Genomic DNA, 22,055 nt, shown 5'->3' with positions numbered 1-22,055 from the left:
CCTTTTTGAGTGAAATGATCAATAAATGTCATATGTTACACTTTTGGTGAAGTTTTTTGTGTTTATATATATATATATATATATATATAAATATAAAGAAATTGAAGAAAACAAGGGTGGTCCAATCATTTTTCCCATGACTGTAGATGTCTGACAAACAACAACAAAAAGATGTTTATAAATGCAACATTCCCTTGTTTTAATGACCCAAATGTGGGGAATGAATTTACCTGTTATGACAGATTTGAGGTCTATCCAAGATTACAGAGGTATAAAATAACCCCTCACCACCTTCTTTCTACTGAACTTGTGTCCTTTTTACAGCTGTGACATCAGCAGTTACCCTCGTCTCTTCCTGGCTCAGCCTGAAGGCTGGCAGTGAGCGAGAGAGCTGACAGACAAACAGATGTTACAGTCGTCCTCTACCTTCTCCAGGTCCTCCTTCTCCATGGTCAGCAGGTAGCTCCAGGTGATGTCATGTTCCTGTGCATGTATGTGTGTGTGTGTGTGTGGAAAAAAGTAAGAAAACATCACTTTGCATGTACCAAATCAAAACTTCTGCAGCTGAAACAGATGCACCTGCATGAGGCTTTGACAGCAATCTATCTGCAGTCCTCATATATCAGATAGGGTCTAAAAGTGGAGCTGACCCTCGGTTTAATTGGGGGCCAAGCCAGTCCAACACCAAGTGAAATATGTAAACTAATCATCCCATGACATGTTCCAAAGCATTTAATGTCATTCTGTCATTAATGCAGCTGTGCTCAACACATCTGGGATCACTGTATCTCACCCAGAGATCTAATACTGTATTCTAACAGCTCAGTATCTCTGCTCAACATCTTGGTGTCAGTGAGGTAAAAGAAGAGAAATCTGTACTGCTAGAAAAACTCAGTGTGCATCAAGGTTATTATAGTTAACGGAAACTAACGAAATAACAAAAACTAGAATTGAAAAAACATTTTCGTTAACTGAAATAAAAATAAAAACAAGAGTTTTTAAAAAAAAAAACCATAACTAACTGAAACTGTATTGTGTGGTAGGATTGTCAAAAGTATCAATACTCAAAAAAGTATCGATACTAAAACGTTGTATCCAGATACGATACTAATTTTCAAAAGTATCGAGTATCTGAAGCTTGTTATCATAGTTGCACTTTCTTTTTGCACAACTGTTTTTTATTACAAATATTTAACCTGTAGTTCTGTTAATTTTTTTTACATTTTTTATTATTAATTTATACAAAGCACAACATAAGTCACCAATGGTAAGTAAAAAATAAAAAAGAAAGAAAGAAAAAGAACAACAACAACAAAATCACAAAACCAACCTAAATAAATAAATAAATAAAACAATAATAAATAAGAACTTTAACACATTAAATAACATTAAAACTAAAACTAGACACAAACAAACATCAAACATAATTACCACATAAAACATACAGTATATCAGTAAACCTAAGAGAAAATATTCTGTTCGGTTAATTTTTACATGTTGCATTTTTCTTGTTAATAAAAATATTTCTGTTAAATTTTGGGGTCTTTGTTTTTATCCTTGTGGTATCGAAAATGGTATTGAGTATCAGATATTTTCTTGAGTATCGGTATCTAGTTTAACATTTTAGTACCGTGACAACCCTAGTGTGTGGTTACAAAACTAACTAAAATTATAGTGAAAATGTCCTTCGTTTTTTGTCTTTGTCAACTTTTTTCATACATACTCCAGTGTTTCTATTTGAACATGCAGGAACACATGGTAAATATGTTTACTGAGACTGGGATGTCGACACTCCAACCAAAATTCAAATCACCTGGAACTGTAAGAGTTAATAACCTTATTGGGGCTAAGATGGATAAACCAAAGGAAATAAAGGCAAAATTTATTGTGACCTCTTTGAATCTCTCACCCAACACATAGACCATTACAATAAAACTAACACTAAAACTAAGAAAAACTAAACTAAAACTAAGAAAAACTAAACTAAAACTAGCAAACTCACTCTAAAAAGTAATTAAAACGAACTGAATTTGAAAACAAAAATTCACAACTAAATTAAAACTAAAACGAATGAAAAATCCAAAACTATTATAACCTTGGTGTGCATACAGAAATCTACTTATTTGATAGAAGAAGAAAAAAAAAACACACTGGCATTTTATTCCAGCATGCAATCAGTACTTACAGCCATGATGTCAGTGAGGTAACCGAGACCGAGGCCGTGCAGGAGGAGCTCCAGGTCATCAAGCTTGGTCACACTGAAGGGCAGAGACAATGAAGTACTTCAAACTATTGACTTTTTACACAGTTATAACCAAAGTTTGACCCAGCTGGGACTAGAATTGCACTAAAACTGTATAAACAGAGATTTGTTAAGTAGTTAAGAGTCCACATGTGTAAAAATCAGAGGTGTGGACTCTAGGGTCATGAATTTGATGATTTCGACTCGACTTGACAAAATGTAAAGAGACTTGCAACTCGACTTGGACTAATAACTTGTGACTTCACTTGGACTTGAGGCTTTTGACTTGAAAAGACTTGCTACTTTCCCCAAAAACCCAAAAAGTCTGTTACTAAGGACCGCTCTCTCTCTCTTTGTGTAAATTATATCATATATATATATATACTATTATTACTATATACTGTGATATACTACTATTAGTATTATACTGGCCTCACTATTATTATTATTATTATTATTATTATTATTATTATTATTATTATTATTATATATTATATTATTTTTTCACTTAACCATATCACCAGCAATGGTATTACACTTTTAACAACTAAAAGTAGTTTGCTAATCTCATAAAACATACTGTTATGGGAATCTAGGGGCTAGGAGCAAAACGAAGCTCACAAAAATCATCAACCAGCAGCTGGTGGAACTAAACACGACCCAAACTAGGAGGAAAGACCCACAAATAGGCTACTTCAGGAGCCCTCACATCCACTAGGAATTAGAAAAACTCCCTTCAGTAAGAAGATACAGGGGAGAGCAACAAGAAACATCTCAGAAACAAGAAGACGCAGGCGGAGCGTGAGGTTACCCGGAAATTAGAAATCCATACAAGCTCAGTGCTTTTATTTTGAAGGCGATTTATGTATGTGCTTGTATGCGTAGTCCCCTGCACAAAAATGCGTTCCACAAAAAACACTGAGTTACCTTGTTACCTTGTGAAAAACACTTATTGCTTTTTGCATAAAGTTCATATATTGCAGGTTTACTGCATAACATACATGCTTTATATTGTTTTTGTGGTTTGAATGCATGTTGTGTTTAAAATAAATGGAAAAGTGAGATAATGATTGGAGTTTTTACTATTTTTACTGCTATATTTGAGTCACTCCACTCTCATCATAACATGTTTTCCTACCAGTAGCAGCTCAAAACCAGAAAATTAACTGCATTTCATAAAGCGATCAAATAAATGTTGAGCAGAATTAAGTTCAGGGTGTCGGTCCGGCCCTCCGCAACCTTCACAGTATCTCATGTGGCCCCTTGGGAAAATGAATTGCCTACCCCTACTATAAGCTATTCAGTTTATATATATTTTTCCATTGGAAATGCGGTTATCTATAGTCAGATTGCAAGAGAAATACAGTAAGAATTTCAAGCATTTACAAGCACTTAATCCAAAAATCCAAGCACTTTTCAAAAAATTCAACATTAAAATTCAAGCATTTTCAAGGATTTCAAGCAGCTGTACGACCCCTGAACACATCTCTTTCTCCTTTGGGGATCAAGTGGGTACAACCATAATGTCACAGAGTTCAGACACATCAGAGTAACCACAGAGCACACACGGATTCAGTTTGATTGTTGACATGATGAGCTCAACAAACGAGCCTCTCGTCTCACAACGTTCAGATACGGGGAATGCATTACTTGGGTTTTAACTTATTTGCAGCTGACAAAGGAGAAAGGCGGCTAAAATGTTTACAGGCCGTGATCCCTGGTGCCAGACGGGCTCAAATACAATGTTTCTGGCTGATGGTAATTGTCCAACCGTGCCTGAGTGGACTAAACACTCATGCAAGAGGTTTATTATTGTTTATGTCTGGTAGAACAATGGTTCACCAACACCTGCTGCACAGGCACAGCTTCACAGGAAGTCCAACAGGGGGAGGCAAACACACTGCAGGCTGCAGGGAGGCTGGCTGAAGAGCAAATAGGTGTTCATTAAGTGTATACATTCAGATATGTTTTATAATTTACTGTCAGTAGTATATAATCCTCACTAAACTATAGACCATCAGCTTCTTAAATAAAAAATGTGGTCCTTTTTTTCTTAGACGGTTTAGTTCTGAGCACATGTTGCTTTAAAGTCACCTTATGCAGATTCAAACATTCTTCTCTTAGATAGTATTGAAATTATGAAATTAAGTAAATTAAATCACTATTTTGGGGACTGTAAAATTAATTGAGTTCACACTGTGGTAGGAACACTTAGACCAGGGGTCTCAAACTCATATTACCTGAGGGCCGCTGGAGGCAGTATCAAAATGACACAAAAAAGACACAAAATTACTAAAAAAAAGACACAAAATGACAGAAAAAAAACTAAACTACTTAAAAAAGACACAAAATGACAAAAAAGACATAAAATGACTAAATAAAGACACAAAATGACTAAAAAAGACACAAAATGACTGAAAAAAACACTAAATTACTTTAAAAAAAGACACAAAATGACCCAAATAAAACACAAAATTACTACAAGACACAAAATTATTAGAAAAAGACATAAAATTTAAAAAAGACAAAATTAATTTTATAATACATTTAAAAAAAGACACAAAATTAAAAAAAAAAAAAAAAAAAACAATAAAATACCAAACAAAATATTTTTGTTAACGGCGTCATAAAAACAAATGAAACAAAGCTCCAGCTTGCGCAATAAAGGGACCTTCCACACACAACACAGTAAAGTGCCATTCATATAAAACTCACATTAAACTTTCATATCAAGGTGGGGGCCACAAAATATCGTCACGAGGGCCGCAATTGGCCCGCGGGCCACAAGTTTGAGACCCATGACTTAGACAGTGATACAGAGAAACAGTTAAAATAGTTAAACAATAGAATTATGTTATTGGACCTACAGTCACGGGAAAAAATATTAGACCACTCTTGTTTTCTTCAATCCATTGTTGGTGTGGTGGTCCTACCTTTCTGTGGAAGGAGGCAGTTTGTCAGAGTTCGTCTTGAAGAACTTTGAGAGTGTGTCCTCCATGGAGCTGAAGGCCTGGACAGTAGAGATGTGGGACGAAGAGGCCAAAATCCTTCCTATCTGCAAACACTCACTGGTGTCAGGATGCTTCGTGATTTAACAGTCAGGAACGTCACAAAGGGCTAAGGTTTATGTAGTGCAAACACAACTTTAAATGACCATATGTTATTTTTTCCATAAACTAAAGACTAATATGTCAGTATAGTACTTTTATTGAACTTTATCCATGTGAAAACTAGATATTGACAGATTTTAGTTAACTTTTTAAATAATAAATGTAACGAAAAATACCAAGTAATAGATACAGTCATGGAAAAAAAGAATTTGAGCACCCTTGTTTTCTTCAATTTCTTGTTCATTTCAATGCCTGGTACAACTAAAGGTACATTTGTTTGGACAAATATAATGATAACAACAAAAATAGCTGATAAGAGTTTAATTTAAGAGCTGATATCTAGACATTTTTCGTGGTTTTCTTGATAATAACCAAAATAATTGTCAAGAAAACCATGGAAAATGTCTGGATATCAGCTCTTAAACTCTTATGAGCAATTTTTGTTGTTATCATTATATTTGTCCAAACAATCAGTCACGATAATCACTACATCGACTTATCGTTTTATATATAAAAAGGACTAGAATCGTTTTTTTCTAGACTCAATATATCGTTGTCAAAAATAGCTGATAAGAGTTTAATTTAAGAGCTGATATCTAGATATTTTACATGGTTTTCTTGATAATGATTTTGGTTATTATCAAGAAAAACCATGGACATTTCTAGATATCAGCTTTTAGATTAAATTCTAGATTAAATGCATTAAATGAACAAGAAATTGAAAAAAACAATGGTCTAATCATGTTTTCCATGACTGTATGTAATGTCTGAAATGCGTCATAAAAGAACTTCAAGTACCTGTGTGTGTTTGAAGGTAACAGCCAGGTCCGAGGGGCTTTTATGAGCCTGGTTCCTGATGTTTTTGTCCGCTCCCAGCTGGAGGAGCTTCAGCACCGCCTCCTCTTTGCCGTACTGCACTGCTATAGACAAAGCCTGACAGAGAATATTAGTAATACTTACTACACTGCCCTACAAAGCCTAACTGCAGTAACTACATTTTTGGTCAAAATTGAGTTATAACTAAAAATGAATTCCTTGATGTCTGTTTTATCTTGTGACAAAGTTTTCAATTTTGCTTTATTTCAGAGAAATTATGATATAAAAACCACAAAATCCAACTCAAAACCAAGCAGTACCACAGTCTGCTTTGGATGTATATACTAATTTAAACATAAAAATAATAGAAATTATCAGTTTATTTGAAAGGGTAATTATTATCTAGATAGTGATGAAGTTAAAAAGTGAGATAAAATTATATTAAGACTAAAACATAATATTTCTTTATAATATGAAGTCTAAAATACACCAATCTTTGAACAGAGTAGTGACACTTTTAAATACACTTATAACAAAATCAATAAGAAAATGTTTATTCACTGTAAACAAAATATTAAAGCTTAAGAAGACAACAACATTGTTGTTACTCCACTCTGTTTTTGCATTACTATTAGAACCTTTTACAGCAATGCAGTAACTACGTTTTTTGGGGTCAAAGGTCAAATAAATCATTATGATTTTTAAGCATAAAAATGACATCATCAATACATGTAGAAATAAGTGTCATGTCACTTATCGACATGTAACCAATTTGGCTGGCCAATTAAAAAACGTAAAAAAAACTTTAAAGCAGTTTTTCTCAGTTTTACCTTTTGAGTAGTTACTGCAGTTAGGCTTTGTAGGGCAGTATACACAAAGTCAATCAAATAAAAGATGTTTTATTTTGTCATAAAATGCATCTGAGAACTTTCTTTGTGACTACAGAGCAGGGGTCTCGATATGAAAGTTTAATGTGAGTTTTATATGAATGGCACTTTACCGTGTTGTGTGTGGAAGGTCCCTTTATTAAGCTGGAGCTTTGTTTCACTTGTTTCTATGACGACATTAACAAAAAGAAAGACAGCTGCTACCGGACTGTTTATTATCTGCCGTATTGTTGTTACCGGAAGAAGTGGAAATGTTATGTAATGTAATTTTGTGTCCTTTTTTTTGGTAATTTTGTGTCTGTTTTGGTAATTTTGTGTCTTTTTTAAATAATTTTGTGTCGTACTTTTAGTAATTTTATGTATTTGTGTCTTACTTTTAGTAATTTTATGTATTTGTTTCTTTTTTAAGAAATTTAGTGTTTTTCTGTCATTTTGTGTCATTTTTTGTAATTTTGTGTCTTTTTTTGGTCATTTTGTGTCTTTTTTTGGTCATTTTGTGTCTTTTTTAAGTAATTTTTTTTTCTGTCATTTTGTGTCTTTTTTAGATCATTTTGTGTCTTTAAGTAATTTAGTTTTTTTCTGTCATTTTGTGTCTTTTTTTGTATTTTTTTTGTCTTTTTGGGTCAGTTTGTGTCTCTTTTAAGTAATTTAGGTTTTTTTCTGTCATTTTCTGTCTTTTCTTGTGTCTTTTTTGGTCATTTTGATACTGCCTCCAGCGGCCCCCAGGTAATTTGAGTTTGAGACCCCTGCTCCAGAGCTACACAAGATCTGCACATCCTGACTGAAGGGACGAAAAGAGACGAAAAGAGACGCACCGTGTAGCCGTTGTTTTCCTGGGCGTTGATCTCCGCACCGTGGGACACCAGCAGGTTGATGATCTTACTGTGGCCGTCCCTGGCAGCCAGCATCACGCAGGTCATCTGGGACCTGAAATAGACAAACATAAGACAATGAAAGAGAAGGGAAGAGAAAAACAAAGAACAAAGATGAGACACATGAGGACATCGGAGGAAATACAGACATGACTGAACAGGAGTGAAGGTACAGTGATACCACCAGGGGGCAGCAAACACCACATCATAGAGAAGACAAACTGTCATTCACTGTTTAGAATAGAATAGAATATCTTTATTTGTCATTATGCAATGCATAACGAAATTAAGTGCAATACTCAGTGCAGGAGTAAACATGTACTATGTAAAAACACATACAGGTGCATCTCAATAAATTATAATATCATAGAAAAGTTTTTTATGTCAGTAATTCAATTCAATAAGTTGAAATAACATTATAACAACATTATATAGATCAGGGGTCTCAAACTCAAATTACCTGGGGGTCACTGGAGGCAGTAAAAGACACAAAATGAGAGAAAAAAGACACAAAATTATTTTAAAAAGACAAAATTATTTAAAAGACACACATAAAATTAAAAAAAAAAAGACAAAATTACCAAAAAAAAGTAATTAAAGGGATCCTCCACACACAACACTGTAAAGTGCCATTCTTATAAAACTCACATTTAACTTTCATATCAAGGTGGGGGCCAAAATGAGAAAACTTGTCACTTGTTTTATTACCTCAGAAATGTGAAACACTATGGTCTCAATCGCTAGTAAAAAATCTTCAAGACAATTTGATGTTAGTTGTGTAAATAATGGCCCAGTTTAGAAGAAAATAGAAGATAAAGAATCATATGATTTGGGGCGGGGCTACATTTGATTGACAGGTCACTGACAAGGCGAGATGTCATCAGGAGAGAAACAGAACAATGCGTATCCACGGCAACGAGTCAATAAAGTTATAAAAAAAATTTCTAAAAAGGATGTTTACCGATTTGGTCTCATAACTTTGACCCTTTCACACTGTATTTTCACTTAATGACAGTTTATTTGAATGTTTTGTTCATTAAAATGTCTTGTTCAGTGTTTGGTTGGACTAACAGACACTCCAAGGAGTCGCTGTTCAGTTTTCTAAAGGTAAGTAACATTTAGTTTTTTTCCAAAAAGAACATCCCAGTTAATGCTCCAGTTAATGCTAACATGAGTCAGTCTGGTTGAGGTGTAGAGAGGCTGTAGTCAGTGATCAGACCCCTCTCGCTCCTCCACAGTCCAAATATGGTCTGCTTCCCGTTTTACGAAAAACAAGATGGCGACCAGAGTAACGCTGAACACAAACCAACGGATGACGTCACGGTCACTACATCCATTATTTATACAGTCTATGTGTGCAACTGAGCTAGCTACAAACTTGAAAGTCCGCACATTTCAAGTCAATAAAACGGGAAGGTATGTAGTAGTAATGTAGTGGGAACAGACAGAGCAGCCTGTATTCAGCCACTAGTGTCCTTCTCCAGCCAACAACGGTTTAATGAGGCCTGATTTTAACAGCTTTGACCTCTCTTACCAATAGTCATTCCTCTGTTGTCTTCATGTGTTTGCTTCTATCTGCACATAAATAAGCTCTGCTACAGTACACTCCTATCTTATCACCTGGGACTCAAACACAACGGGTGAGAAAAATACACACATCTAAAGGGGGCTGGGAAAGACTGGGGGCAATTCATCACCTCACCTACAGGTGATGCTTGAACAGGAAACAGATCGTGTGTGTGTGTGTGTGTGTGTGTGTGTGTGTGTGTTTGTGTGTGTGTGTGCGCGCTTGTCTTTATATAGTTGTGAGGGCCAACCCCTGGCAGAAGACCAACATTGTGAGGACATTTGTAGTTGTGAGGACATTTTGCCCGGTCCTCACAAAGAAAATGCTGGGATAGCCTCTAAAGGCCTTAATTAATTATCTGTATGAACTTCAGGGAAGGTCCTAACAGAGGTGGTAAACCCTGAAATGTGTGTGTTGGGCTAGGGGAAGTGGTGGTCCTCACAAACAACTCAATGATCGTGGCCCTCACAACTATATAAAGACGTGTGTGTGTGTGTGTGTGTGTGTGTGTGTGTGTGTGTGTGTGTGTGTGTGTGTGTGTGTATGTGTATGCTTGTCTTTATATAGTTGTGAGGGCCAACCCCTGGCAGAAGACCAACATTTTGAGGACATTTGTAGTTGTGAGGACATTTTGCCCGGTCCTCACAAAGAAAATGCTGGGATAGCCTCTAAAGGCCTTAATTAATTATCTGTATGTACTTCAGGGACGGTCCTAACAGAGATGGCAAACCCTGTAATGTGTGTGTTGGGCTCGGGGAAGTGGTGGTCCTCACAAACAACTCAATGACCGTGGCCCTCACAACTATATAAAGATGTGTGTGTGTGTGTGTGTGAGAAAGAGGAGGCATTTAAAGGGACAATCCATAACTCATATGCGAACAAACGCAAAGCCCGACAACACTGTATGGGAACGCCTCGCTCTAAAAGTGATTGACAGGTCTCTTAATAAAGGGGCTTGTGACACACTGGACAGCTACTTAATCTAAGTAAATGTGTTCTCTTGCATCAATATCTATTGTAAACATTGAAAGAAAGCTTCACTAGAAATATACATGAAATGCAGCTTTTTAAAACTCAAAATAAAGTTGTTTAAAAAAATTAAAATGTATAAAGTCCAAAAATAACAACTGATTGTGTCTGTTGCACAATGTCTATGATTTTGTGTTTGAGGCAGCAAGGAACAAGACTATGAAGCAGACAATCTTCTGAGCATTTAAGATTTTATATCACAACAGTGAAATTGTTGTAATATAAACAGGTGCATCTCAATACATTAGAATATGATGAAAAGTCAATTTCCAGTAGTTTAACCAAGTATTGAGTCATACAGATGGACATACTTTTGTTTTTTTTCTTTTTTTTGAGACAATGAATTTTAGGTCTTCATTAAATGTAAGCCATAATCATTATAATTAGAAGAAATTAAATAAATGAAGACATGAAATGTTTCATTCTGTGTGTAATGGATCTATATAATGTGTTATTTCACCTTTTTGAATTAATTACTGACTTAAATAAACTTGTCTATGATATTCTAATTTATTAAAACTATTATTATATAATTATTATTATTATTATTATTATTATTATTGATAGATGCACCCAGACAACCATGTGAATATGCCGATCCGGTGAACTGAATCCCTGATATAACATGATTCTTTAAAATGCAATAATCCTGTAAAGCCATAAAGCAATTTAAATTATTAATTTAGAGCATTTCTGAAATGCTGAACATTACACTCACTGAACACATGTTCTCCATTTCACTGCCACTTTGTGTTTGCACGAGTAGTTTTTTTAGTTTGGTCATGGTTGTTTGTATGTTTATTTTATACGATTTATATATTTTCTTGTCTTTATTCTATTTTTATTCTATTTCATTTTTCTTATTCTATTTGTATTACCTTAATCTGTCTTTACTCTGTATACGGGTCAGTGATAAATAAGGGTTGGCAAGATGTCAAATGGTGTAACCACAAAATAATTTTTAAACATTTTTTTTTTACAGAATATTGAACTTTTTCCACCTGCAGTGTATTTAAGTGAACTTATAATTACTTCATTTTAAAAAACATATTTCTGAGTATTTCTACATTTACACATTTCGTAAACATTGAGCAGAACATATTCTTAAAACAACCATTTTTTTCTAAAGTTTTGACAAATTATGTAAAATTTGTTATATACCTTAATGTTGCAATGTAAACGTGGATTGTATTTTTTTCTCATTTTATTTCACTTTTGTTTTCCTGTATATGGATATAGATATCAGATTTTTATGGAGAAAAAAAAATACTGGTTACACCAACTGACAATGGATTAGATCACGTCATTGACCCTTACTTTTGTGCTGCTGCAACACCTGAATTTCCCCCATGTGGGATCAAGAAAGGAATATCTTATCTTTTTTTCGGTAATATCCCTTTACTACCAGATATTCAAGAAAATTCAGTTTTGACTCAGCACTAAATGACATTTATTTTAGTGCCCCCGCCCCCCTTTTTTTGCTTTGTCATTCGCAGTTTAAAAGCACTGTTGTTGTCCGTATTAACGTGTTGCCAATAGAAGTATTGACTTTAGAAATAATAAATGATCCTGAACTGAAAATGCTCTGAGACCGAGGTTGGTGTTTGTCAAACAGGTGAATCATTTTTACCACCATCTACGCTGTATTCACCGCTTCACCGTCCTTTAATAAATTACAAGACATCCAGAGTTAATGTTTAATGTGAACTCAAACAAAAGGAACCAATGCTGATGACGTGTATGACATTTAATTCCCATTCCTCTGCACCCATTAGTCAATTCCTCTTTAACCCCAGAGAACGGGACAGGTAAAAAAAAAAGTGGTTTAGCTGTTAGACAGGTACCAAGGTCACTCACATACTGTTTCAGTGTGTTTTGTGTGTGTGTGTGTGTGTGTGTGTGTGTGTGTGTGTGTGTGTGTGTGTGTGTGTGTCACTCAGACTGTGAGATCTGGCCCAGTCCCCAAACCAGACTGATAGCTGATCGATATACAGACGGCTCAGAGTAAACATCGTTGCTGTCGTCAGGGCAGCGAGAAGAATGACTTCCAGAAACATCTGAGTCATGGTGCCAAGGCAAACACACTAAGGGTGCGATTGTAAATAATCACTATTTGGCACAAAGTTGACCGTTCGTAAATCTAGCCCACTATTGTAATGTACAATTTGGCTATTCAGAGCACCACAGTCTCTGTCTGATGAGATGGAGCAGCAGAGCCCAGAGCGCGGTGAATTAATTTATTTAAAATGTTTTTTAATTTATGTAGAAATGGAACACTCCATTTCTTACAAAAACAGCGCAATTTAGAGCATCAGATTGGGTTTATTCATGGGCAGCATGTAAGTGAGTGGATTTATTGCTGTTGATGGTCCAATTTCGTCTTTTCTACAGCTCCCGCTGTCAAAATTCTAATTATTTACCTGATCATTAGGACCTAATGATTATTTTCTACAATGATTATTTTGCACATGGTTGCAAAATATAGACGTCTTTTTTCCCCTGCTAAAAGGGTTTTTTAAAGGAGTTTTTCCCTGGCCGATGTGAGGGTCTAAGGACAGAGGGTGTCATACCATGTACAGTCTGTGAAGCCCTTTGAGGCAAATCTGTGATTTGTGATTTTGGGCTATATAAATAAAATTGATTTGATTTGATTTGAAAACTATGTAGTAGAGCTAAACAAAAGGTCTCAAATCCTTTAGGGTGAGTCCAAGTCAAGTCACAAGCAAACTCAAAGTCAAAATCAATTATTTCAGGTGTCTATATGCTTATCATCTAAGAAACTGTTTGATTCAACAGTTTTGTATTGTTAAGAGTTTTGTTTTGTTTTTTCCCCCATTGTTAGGAGTTGAGATTTTAATGTTTTTAGTCAATGAGGATTGTCTAATCCCAAATAGTTTAAGACTCAAGTCCAAGTCAAGTCTCAAGTCTACAGCTGTGTGCGTGTGTGTCCATATCAAAACCGGCCATGACTCAGTGTTTCCATTACTTTTTTGGAGAAAAATAAGATACAAAAAACATTTTTTTTTCTAAGACAAAAGGGTAAAGCTGCTGTATCAATGGCTATTGATACCATTATTATTAAATGTGGAGTTTTTTAACATTCCAAAGCATAAAATGAAGGAAGTCTAAGCTGGAGTTATGCTTCTGCAGCCCTAAGCAGCGAAGGGTTTTATGAGTCAACGTAGGGCGCAGAGAATGGAAAACACTTCCAAAATCTCTGCAATACACCACACAAACGTAAGGAGAAAAACATGTTAACGTATACCCAAAGTACTAAATGTCTTGGAGCAGCCCCATGCACATTCATCTACTGTGTGTGATCGGGCTGCATGACTGAAATCTAATTCTGATTATTTTGGCTTGTTTTGCAATTGTGATATAATTTACAATATTATATATAATTAATTCGAAATCGTTTTAAAATGATCGTGGTGTAATTTTTTTTTGTGAGAATCTGCAACAAAGAGCTGGATATTTCGCTAGTTCATACTGTGATTTCGATATCATTTTGATACATTTTGCAGCCTTAGTGAGTGCACAACGCGAACACGGCCGACACAGATCAGTACAGAGAAGGTGAAAAAAATGGGACACATGGAGACAATGGACCCCACATCTTGCTCCTGTAGGACTTTGAGAGATGACAGAAAACGCTTGTTTACACAACAACGGAGGGATGAGCAGCTGGTGTTAATCATTGGTTTGATATTCTGACGTAAGAGGCGAGGAGGAGGAGGAGGAGGTTTATCCTCTGCACCCACATGAACCCCATATTCTTATTTTCTTCAGGATGTTGGGGGCTTTTAGCCCCTCCCCTCATCTGCATCCTCCTGTGTCTTGTTACCTTGCTTCAAATATTTTGTCTGGGAAGGAACCAATCAATTTCCCAACACTTCAGTATGTCCATGTGTGTCATTGCTGGGGGGTGATTTTAGCCGGTGTGTGTCGTGCATGCAATGGCATACTGGCAGTGACAGAGTGGCAGGGGATCAGGGGAAGCTAAACAAGAAAGCCACTGGGGGCCGCATCCTCCCTTTGACACGGCAACAGATTCCACACATGTTAACGGTAAAAGTGCTTTCATTCTTTTCCACAAGTTGGAATTTTTCCATGTTCCTCACCAGGGGCCTCATGTATCAACCAGGCGGCAATCTCCGTGTCTGAGCATGGAGGCCAACCAGGAAGTGCCTTAAGCCTGCAATCCACCGAAAACTCCAACAGGGGGCGCTCCTCCACAGTCCAAATATGGTCTGCTCCGCGCATCGGAAACAAGATGGCGACGCAAGATGGCGACGAGTGTAACGCTGAACTCGATGCTTCCAACGGGCCACAAACCAACGGGTGACGTCATGGTGACTACGTCCATTATTCATATACAGTCTATGGTATCAACGCTGCGTAGGCACAAAAATAGGGATGCACTATATTGGATTTTTTGCCAATATCCGATATGCCGATTTTTTACAACTCATTTAGCCAATTACCGATACCGATATTTTTTCCCGTGCAACTAATACCCACAATCAGGGCAAATTTGGCCAATTTCCCAATTGACATAATAAGTAAACATAACCTGTGTTCACTGGGAACATGTGAAAAGTGCAACTGTACAGCAATTAAACCCAAATTGAATGAAACTACATGTACCTTACAGATTGCTGCTTAAATTCAAATTTAACTTAAAACAGGAGCCCAATAACTGACGACTCAATCTGCACTGTGCAAATAAAATCACAAAAAGTACAAAAAATATATGCAGCTTCAGTCCCTAATCAGAACATAAATAAACAGGTGGGCTCAGACTACACTGCACAATTCTATGAGCTACAAACAAGGTGCAACAGAGAGGTGATGTGCACCACATTATTTAATCACTTTATTATATCAGAGGACATCGGGGTGTTGGCCGATGTCCGATAGTTCATTTTCAAGCCAATATCGGCCCGATACCGATAACGTGCCGATAATATCGTGCATCCCTACACAAAAACATTGTGTACGCTGTTTTTCCCGCACACGCCACATGTATGAAAAGTGAACTTGCCGTGAGAATGTGCGGACCGCTGTGCAATCTTTCGAGGTGCCGTGAGAATGTGCGGTGGCACCACAAACTTTTGTTTGGTGGAAATAATAGTCTTTTATGCTCTATTTAAAACGTGTCTCATATCTAAACTCAAACTGCACACAACTGGCTTTGTGTTTACAGTTTACAGCTCTCCGACAATCGAGGAAAATGCCGTTTTCCGACCTCATTAACCCGTTCTAAACATGAGGGGGATAGATTAATTTTTTTCATCTATTATTATATTTTAGTTAGTTATATTTTATTTTTAGTTATATTTTGTATGTTTTTTAAGATTGTATATTTTCTTAAGTCTATATATTTTGCTATTTCCACTATTTTCATATACATATACACCGAATTTCCCTCCGGGGATCAAAAAAGTACTGCCCATTCTGTTTATGGAGCGCATACATTTTTGACAGATAACCTGCCTTAATCACTGTCAGAGTCCCGACTGCCGATTGTTTCCCCTTTGGTTTAACATGGAGATGTTAACGCTGCAGGTGCACAGCAACCCATGACGCACAGATCCCTCTCCCCGGAGAAAAAACGTGTGTGGGAAATCTTTCAATCTTTCAGAATAAGTCAGATGTTGTGCATATTTGATCCCGTATGTGATGTTTAATTGGGACAACAAGTTCAGTGTGGCTTATAAACTGATCAAAATGATTTTGGCAGCACTGCGCACTGGCTGCTCTAGAAGATACGAACAACGGTGGAAATTAGAGGGAAAGTGTGTGAGGGACACTTCTGCCATTGTGCAGGTCTAGAAATAGAAAGTACTCCATCAAATTTTTATACAAAATTGGCTTGTATGTGTTGCTATCAAAATATGAAATTATATCATGATAGAAGATTTTAGCCATACTGTCCAGCCCTATTGCCTGAATTACTCTGTGATTTCTGCCCCTTGTTGAAACCACTGCTGTATGTGCCCCTAAAAACTTTTCACATTTAATAACATTTAGCCTGGTTCTGTAACGTGGTCACCTTGGTCACTTTTGATTCACAAATGACCAAAACCTGGCTCACTGGATTTCATCCAAGCTTGTAAAAAACCCGACTGCCCACCCCTTTCACTGTGTGTGTTTGTTTTTCTGTCTGTCTGATACCCGTCTGTACATGCACATGCCATAACAGGACATTCCAAACAAAACACACAAATATACACACACTGTATGGAGCTCCGCGGTGCATAATGCTACCACATGGCAGCCAAACATAACGAGAACCATCAAAGGAAATCTGATCCAGCACCTCTGGTTTTTTTTTGCCCTGTTCAAGTCAAGATGTGAGTGTTTTTATTTGGCCTACATCAATGGGGGTGTGACAGTGCGTACAGTGCTGAAAATCCTATAAACATTTTGATCTGAAACACATCCGTACGGCTCCTCACCTGTCCGCCATGTTGGGATCAGCATTTCTGGATAGCAGAAGCTCCACACAGCGAGCAATTTTCTCTTCACTGGCGGATGCTGTGCAACCGGCCATGAGCACCGTCCAGTTATCTGTGGACAAGAACACATTAGTGTGAACGTTTATCATCGCAATTTTAATTCTATTCAAACAAACATTTCAAACCAATTTAAGGCAGCAATCTAAGGCACTATTAAGATTTTTATATCAAAAGAAATTTGCCATTAACAGTTAAAGGAAAGTGCCCGTTTCTTCCCTTTGTATTGCCGTTTTTGTTTGCAATTTACACAGCTCTTGGACAGAGAAAACTACAGACCAAGCAGCAACCTCCGGGTCTGAGCAGGGAGGCAAACCAGGAAGTGCCTTAAGCTACATTCTACCATAAATTCCAGCAGGGGGCGCTGACAGCGGCTGCAAAAGCATTTTGGTCCATTCATTTCAATACAAAATGAGAAAACTTCTCACTTGATTTATTACCTCAGAAATGTTTTTTGGGCACTATGGTCTCAATCACTAGTAAAAAAAATCTTATTCAAGACAATTTGATGTTAATATTTCTAATAATGGCCCCATTTAGAAGATAAAGAATCGTATGATTATGATCAGATCCCTCTCCTCCTCCACAGTCAAATATGGTCTGCTCCGCGTATCGGAAACTGGATGGCGACACAAGATGGCGAAGACTGTAAGGCCGAACTTGATGCCTCAAACGGGCCACAAACCAACGGGTGACGTCACAGTCACTACGTCCATTATTTATACAGTTTACGTGTTGAACTAGAGATTGAGACCATAAAGTAATTATGAGAAAGTTTAAATCATTTGGGAAGTGGGGCCATTTTCTCCTTTTACATAATCGTCAAGACTTCTTTTTGCAACCAGTGTAGTCGCCCCCTGCTGGCCATAACGAAGTAAACATCAGCTGCTGTATGTCCACGTAGTGCCAACTTTTTGACTAAATGGAGTTTGTCCAATCTCATGTTGTTTTTTTTAGGGAAAGATGATGTAGTTTGACCTCATGGGGACAAATAAATCATTGGTAATTGAACTAGTTAGCAAAACAAATTAGAGGAAATGGGAGAACCCCTTTTTCATTACAATGAAGTCATACATTATGCTGTAATAAGGAAAAGAAGAAAAAAAATGCGGGCGATAACCCAGTGATGGAGATGGATAGCCGTTTATCTGGCATCAGGAAATGTGGCAGCCTTTATGGAACCGAGTGACTTCAGAGGACATGTTTCCTTATCTTATCCTGATAAAAAACAGTCTGAGACCCATGGCAATGCACTCGATTCCTGTTTTGTTCCGCCAATGACTGAGTCTCCAACCTGTGTGTATCATAGTATGTATCTAAGTGTGTGTGCTCTCCAGAGTGTGTGTGTGTGTGTGTGTGTGTGTGTGTGTGTGTGTGTGTGTGTGTGCATGCATACCTGGGCCTCTACATCTGTATGTGGGTTCCTGTGTCTTTGTGGCTGTGCATGTTTGGCTCTATAGTCGTGTGCAAGTGTAAGTGTGTGTGTGTGTATGTGTGTGTGTGTGTGTGTGTGTGTGTGTGTTTATAGTATGTGTGTGTGGTTGTAAACCAGACTGCCTGGTTTGCGTCTACAGAGAAGTGGAGTAAATAAATCTGAGGCCTGAGACTCGGTGAGGGCGTATGACAGCAGCGTGGCGACCGTTACCAATCACTCATGCATTCCTCGGCTCAGACTCGCCGCTTTGACAAACGCCATCAGGACGTGACCACACGTCATCCTTCTGTTTAATTATTTCCTTCACCTGCCTCAAGCAGTGGATGCCGAGACCATGTGAAATCAGTCACACACAGTTTAACATTCAGAGAATTAATTGGCATCAGATATCAACAGCTTGACCAGTGATGTGGTTCAAAAGTTGGACGTCCAGGGGCCACAGGAGGGTTTCTAACGGATCCCTCAGGAAAATTAAGAATGTAGTGGTCTCAAAAGAACTTGTTACAAATGTAGCAGCAACAGTGACAGGAATGCAGAAAAAATACTTACTTCCTTGCATTGAAATATCTAAGAACAACTAGACCTACACTACAGGCCAAAAGTTTGGAAGCAACTTAAATTTTCTGTTCACAATGGCTTTCTTAACCCATTTAGGCTTAAAACGCCTGTAAAAAAAAATGCCTGTAAAACCTCTGGGCAATTTTAAAATAACCCCCTAAAACCTGAAGTTTTTCTGGAAATTCAACAGAAGTGTCAACGCTTCCTACTAAATAAAAGATTTTTCAGCCTCTGCACCCACCTGTTTGTATGCCAAACATTTGGTTGATCATCAAACGGTTGTAGATTTATTCCTGTTAACAAATCTATAAAGTGACCCAATTGTTTCTGCACTAACTGCAGGAACATGAGTTGATGACATGGACTCTTTAATAAGCATTTGCTTCAGAGATTCACTGCTGATTTGCATAAAGTTCAACTCAGCCCAACAATCTGTGACAACATCTCCAGATGCTGCTCCGATCCTGGAAAAAACATGGAAAACTACCAGCCATCTAATCTCTTGTTGCTAATCTCTTGTTTTTGTTGCTGATTTCAGTTTGTAGTGAGAGTGACTATAACAGTAGAAAGAGCTTCTAATCCAATATTAACATAGAACAATCTGCCAAGAGTTCATATAGCCTAATCTGTATTACAGTTCCCTGATAATATTCCAGTGTACATTCAGTGTGATTTAGTGGAAGATTTGAAAATCCATTCCTGCTCTGACTGGAGTGGAGTTGTCTGCCCTCTACAGCTCAGACATTCTGCATTACTGAACTAACTCTTCTAACAATAAAACTAATGTTTCCGGAGATCTGTTTCAGCATTTTTCCAACAGGATTCACGGTTCAATGTGTATATAAACTGCATACTTCCTAACACGGAAGGGTTCTTCCCCCGTGCTTATTTTACCCAGGCTGACCTCGATCCAACAGATGCCTTCAATTTCTCTTGCTGTGGGATGAGGGTGCAGTATGCATGAACTAAAAACAACTCAAAGTATCAGCAGAGTGTTCCTGCAAGAGTTCCTCTTTGGCGTCATCACCATTAAGTAATGTCAGATGAAGCGTATTGGTGCAAAGGCCCGATTGGTCCCCTGGTCTTTGGCTGCAGCAGGTAAGGAAATTGAAAAAAGGTGCCACAGGGAAGGATAGCTAGACACCAACGCAACAGGGACCGTCAGGAGGATTAGGTATGGCTGTTTGAAATCCAAGCCTGGAAGGCAGCAATGTAATGGTGTTGCCTAATCAAACTATCTGCCCTAGTGTTATTTATTTTATGAGAAGTAGTGGGTGAGGGATCACAGAGAGATCAGTGGGGCCTAAACTTTTATATCATGATATCAAGCAACAATGAAAAATAGAAATTTAAACTTTAGTCCTCTCTGTTTTTATCTGTGGAACCGGGGGGCAAATCATACTTCGGTTCAGGTCAATTCCTTGTTTATTGTTTTTAGTAGACTTTTATGGTTATAGGATTTATAGGATGTAAACACACAGTCAAAACTGGTTATGAGTTCAGTACAGTACACCAGACTGTGACCCCTGTATCTTTACAGGTTAGGACAAATACACATGGTTAGCCTTTTATGTATTCATTTATCAGTTTCATTAAATAAAGTTTAGTTTTTTCATTTGGTGTTTCGGTGAGTTACACTAAGGACGTTTTCACACCTGAAAGTCCGAACCAAGGTCCGTGTTCTGTTAGATTGTATACATTTGGTCCTGTTGGTTTTGGTTTCACACTGCAAAAGGAATAATGGACTTTACAAGACAATTCTACTGGACACGTCATCTCCCTGTGTACTTCCGCGGCTCATTTTGTTTTGGTTACGCTGCGTTGTTAGGCCGGCCGGCCGGCATCTGACGTCAGTGTTACTTCCTTAACATGTTTACACTAAATGAATCCAGCGAGCCACCTTTTACCTGTGGTAATACTTTTGCTGGTCTTTTGCTACCAGCAGTACCAGCTTAATGAGCAATACGTGAGAGTGCTTGGTATTCGCAAGATGAGCCTCCTCATCATGCCAAAACTGTATCGGCGTCAACAGGAGAGGAGGAGAAAACGGCACGCAATCCTACGAGTTATGGCAAAGTCTTTTCCTGTACCATAATTCGAGAGCAGAAGAAGAAAAAAACTTCCTGTCATTGATACAAAGGTCCGAACTATAAAAAAAGTTGTTTTCACACTGCAAAAGGTTCGGACCTTGGTTCGTTTGGTCCAGACCGAGACCACCTCTTTTGGTCGGACCAAACTTTGGTCCTTTGGTGCAGACCGTGGTCCGCGGCACCTTTCACACCTGGAATTTAGGTTCGGATCGAACTGAAAAGTCCTAACGTCCGGACCAAACAAGTTAGGTGTGTATTTCCTGTTAGAATCTGTGTGTGAATGTTACCAACACAGAGAATGTAAGAATGTATGTATCTCTTATCTTATGTGTGCACCTGTGTGACTTGTCATTGTACAAGGGCAACAAAAGCATTACTTATCTATTCTGATGGGCTCCGCGGACAGATCTGCAGCCGATACACATTCAGTGGAATTTAGGTGTAAACTTAGTGATCTGTATTGGTCTGACCTTTGCTGAAGTTGGCACTGGCCCCTCTGTCCAGTAGCAGTTTGGCCAGGTCGTAATTAGCCACAGTGACGGCACACATCAGAGGAGTCCATTCACAGCCGAGCCTGGTCTCCACGTCCATGCCTGTCCACACCACACAGATCAAAGAAAATGAGGCAGTCCAATTATTACATTTGAAGTAAACCTGTGGCCTCCAGCACAACATGAAATTAGTACTTGCCATCATCCAACAGCTGTTCAACAGTCCCAATGTCTCCTGTACTGATGGCTCTTTTCAACTTCGACACATTATCCTGTGCACAAGGTACAACAGCATCCTGTTCCTGTGACAAAGGGGGCGGGTCAGAAGAAGAATTTACAAAAAACAGATAAAAAAGCTGAGAAATACCCCAAAACACCAAACTGTGGAAACTGTGTCATTTGTGTGTGTGAGGATACAGCAGGGGTCTGCAACCCTCACT

At 37.8% G+C, this 22,055-nt stretch overlaps 1 protein-coding gene across 1 annotated transcript in view; it reads right to left on the bottom strand.

The window, feature by feature from the left end:
• asz1 (ankyrin repeat, SAM and basic leucine zipper domain containing 1) overlaps positions 1 to 22,055 on the bottom strand; it is a 38,980-nt gene that overhangs the window by 15,038 nt on the left and 1,887 nt on the right. Inside the window, exons 2-9 of the mRNA XM_059334331.1 lie at positions 21,815 to 21,917; positions 21,595 to 21,717; positions 16,985 to 17,096; positions 7,871 to 7,982; positions 6,151 to 6,285; positions 5,176 to 5,297; positions 2,186 to 2,258; positions 427 to 483 (exon numbers count right to left, since the gene is read on the bottom strand). Coding sequence (XP_059190314.1) covers positions 427 to 483; positions 2,186 to 2,258; positions 5,176 to 5,297; positions 6,151 to 6,285; positions 7,871 to 7,982; positions 16,985 to 17,096; positions 21,595 to 21,717; positions 21,815 to 21,917 — 837 coding nt within the window. The remainder of the gene's footprint in view (positions 1 to 426; positions 484 to 2,185; positions 2,259 to 5,175; positions 5,298 to 6,150; positions 6,286 to 7,870; positions 7,983 to 16,984; positions 17,097 to 21,594; positions 21,718 to 21,814; positions 21,918 to 22,055) is intronic.

This window comes from Centropristis striata, chromosome 6 (assembly GCF_030273125.1).
Source record: "Centropristis striata isolate RG_2023a ecotype Rhode Island chromosome 6, C.striata_1.0, whole genome shotgun sequence".
NCBI classification, from domain to species: Eukaryota; Metazoa; Chordata; class Actinopteri; order Perciformes; family Serranidae; genus Centropristis; species Centropristis striata.
Note: the sequence above shows the minus strand (reverse complement) of the source record. Positions and strands in the feature narration are given on the sequence as shown.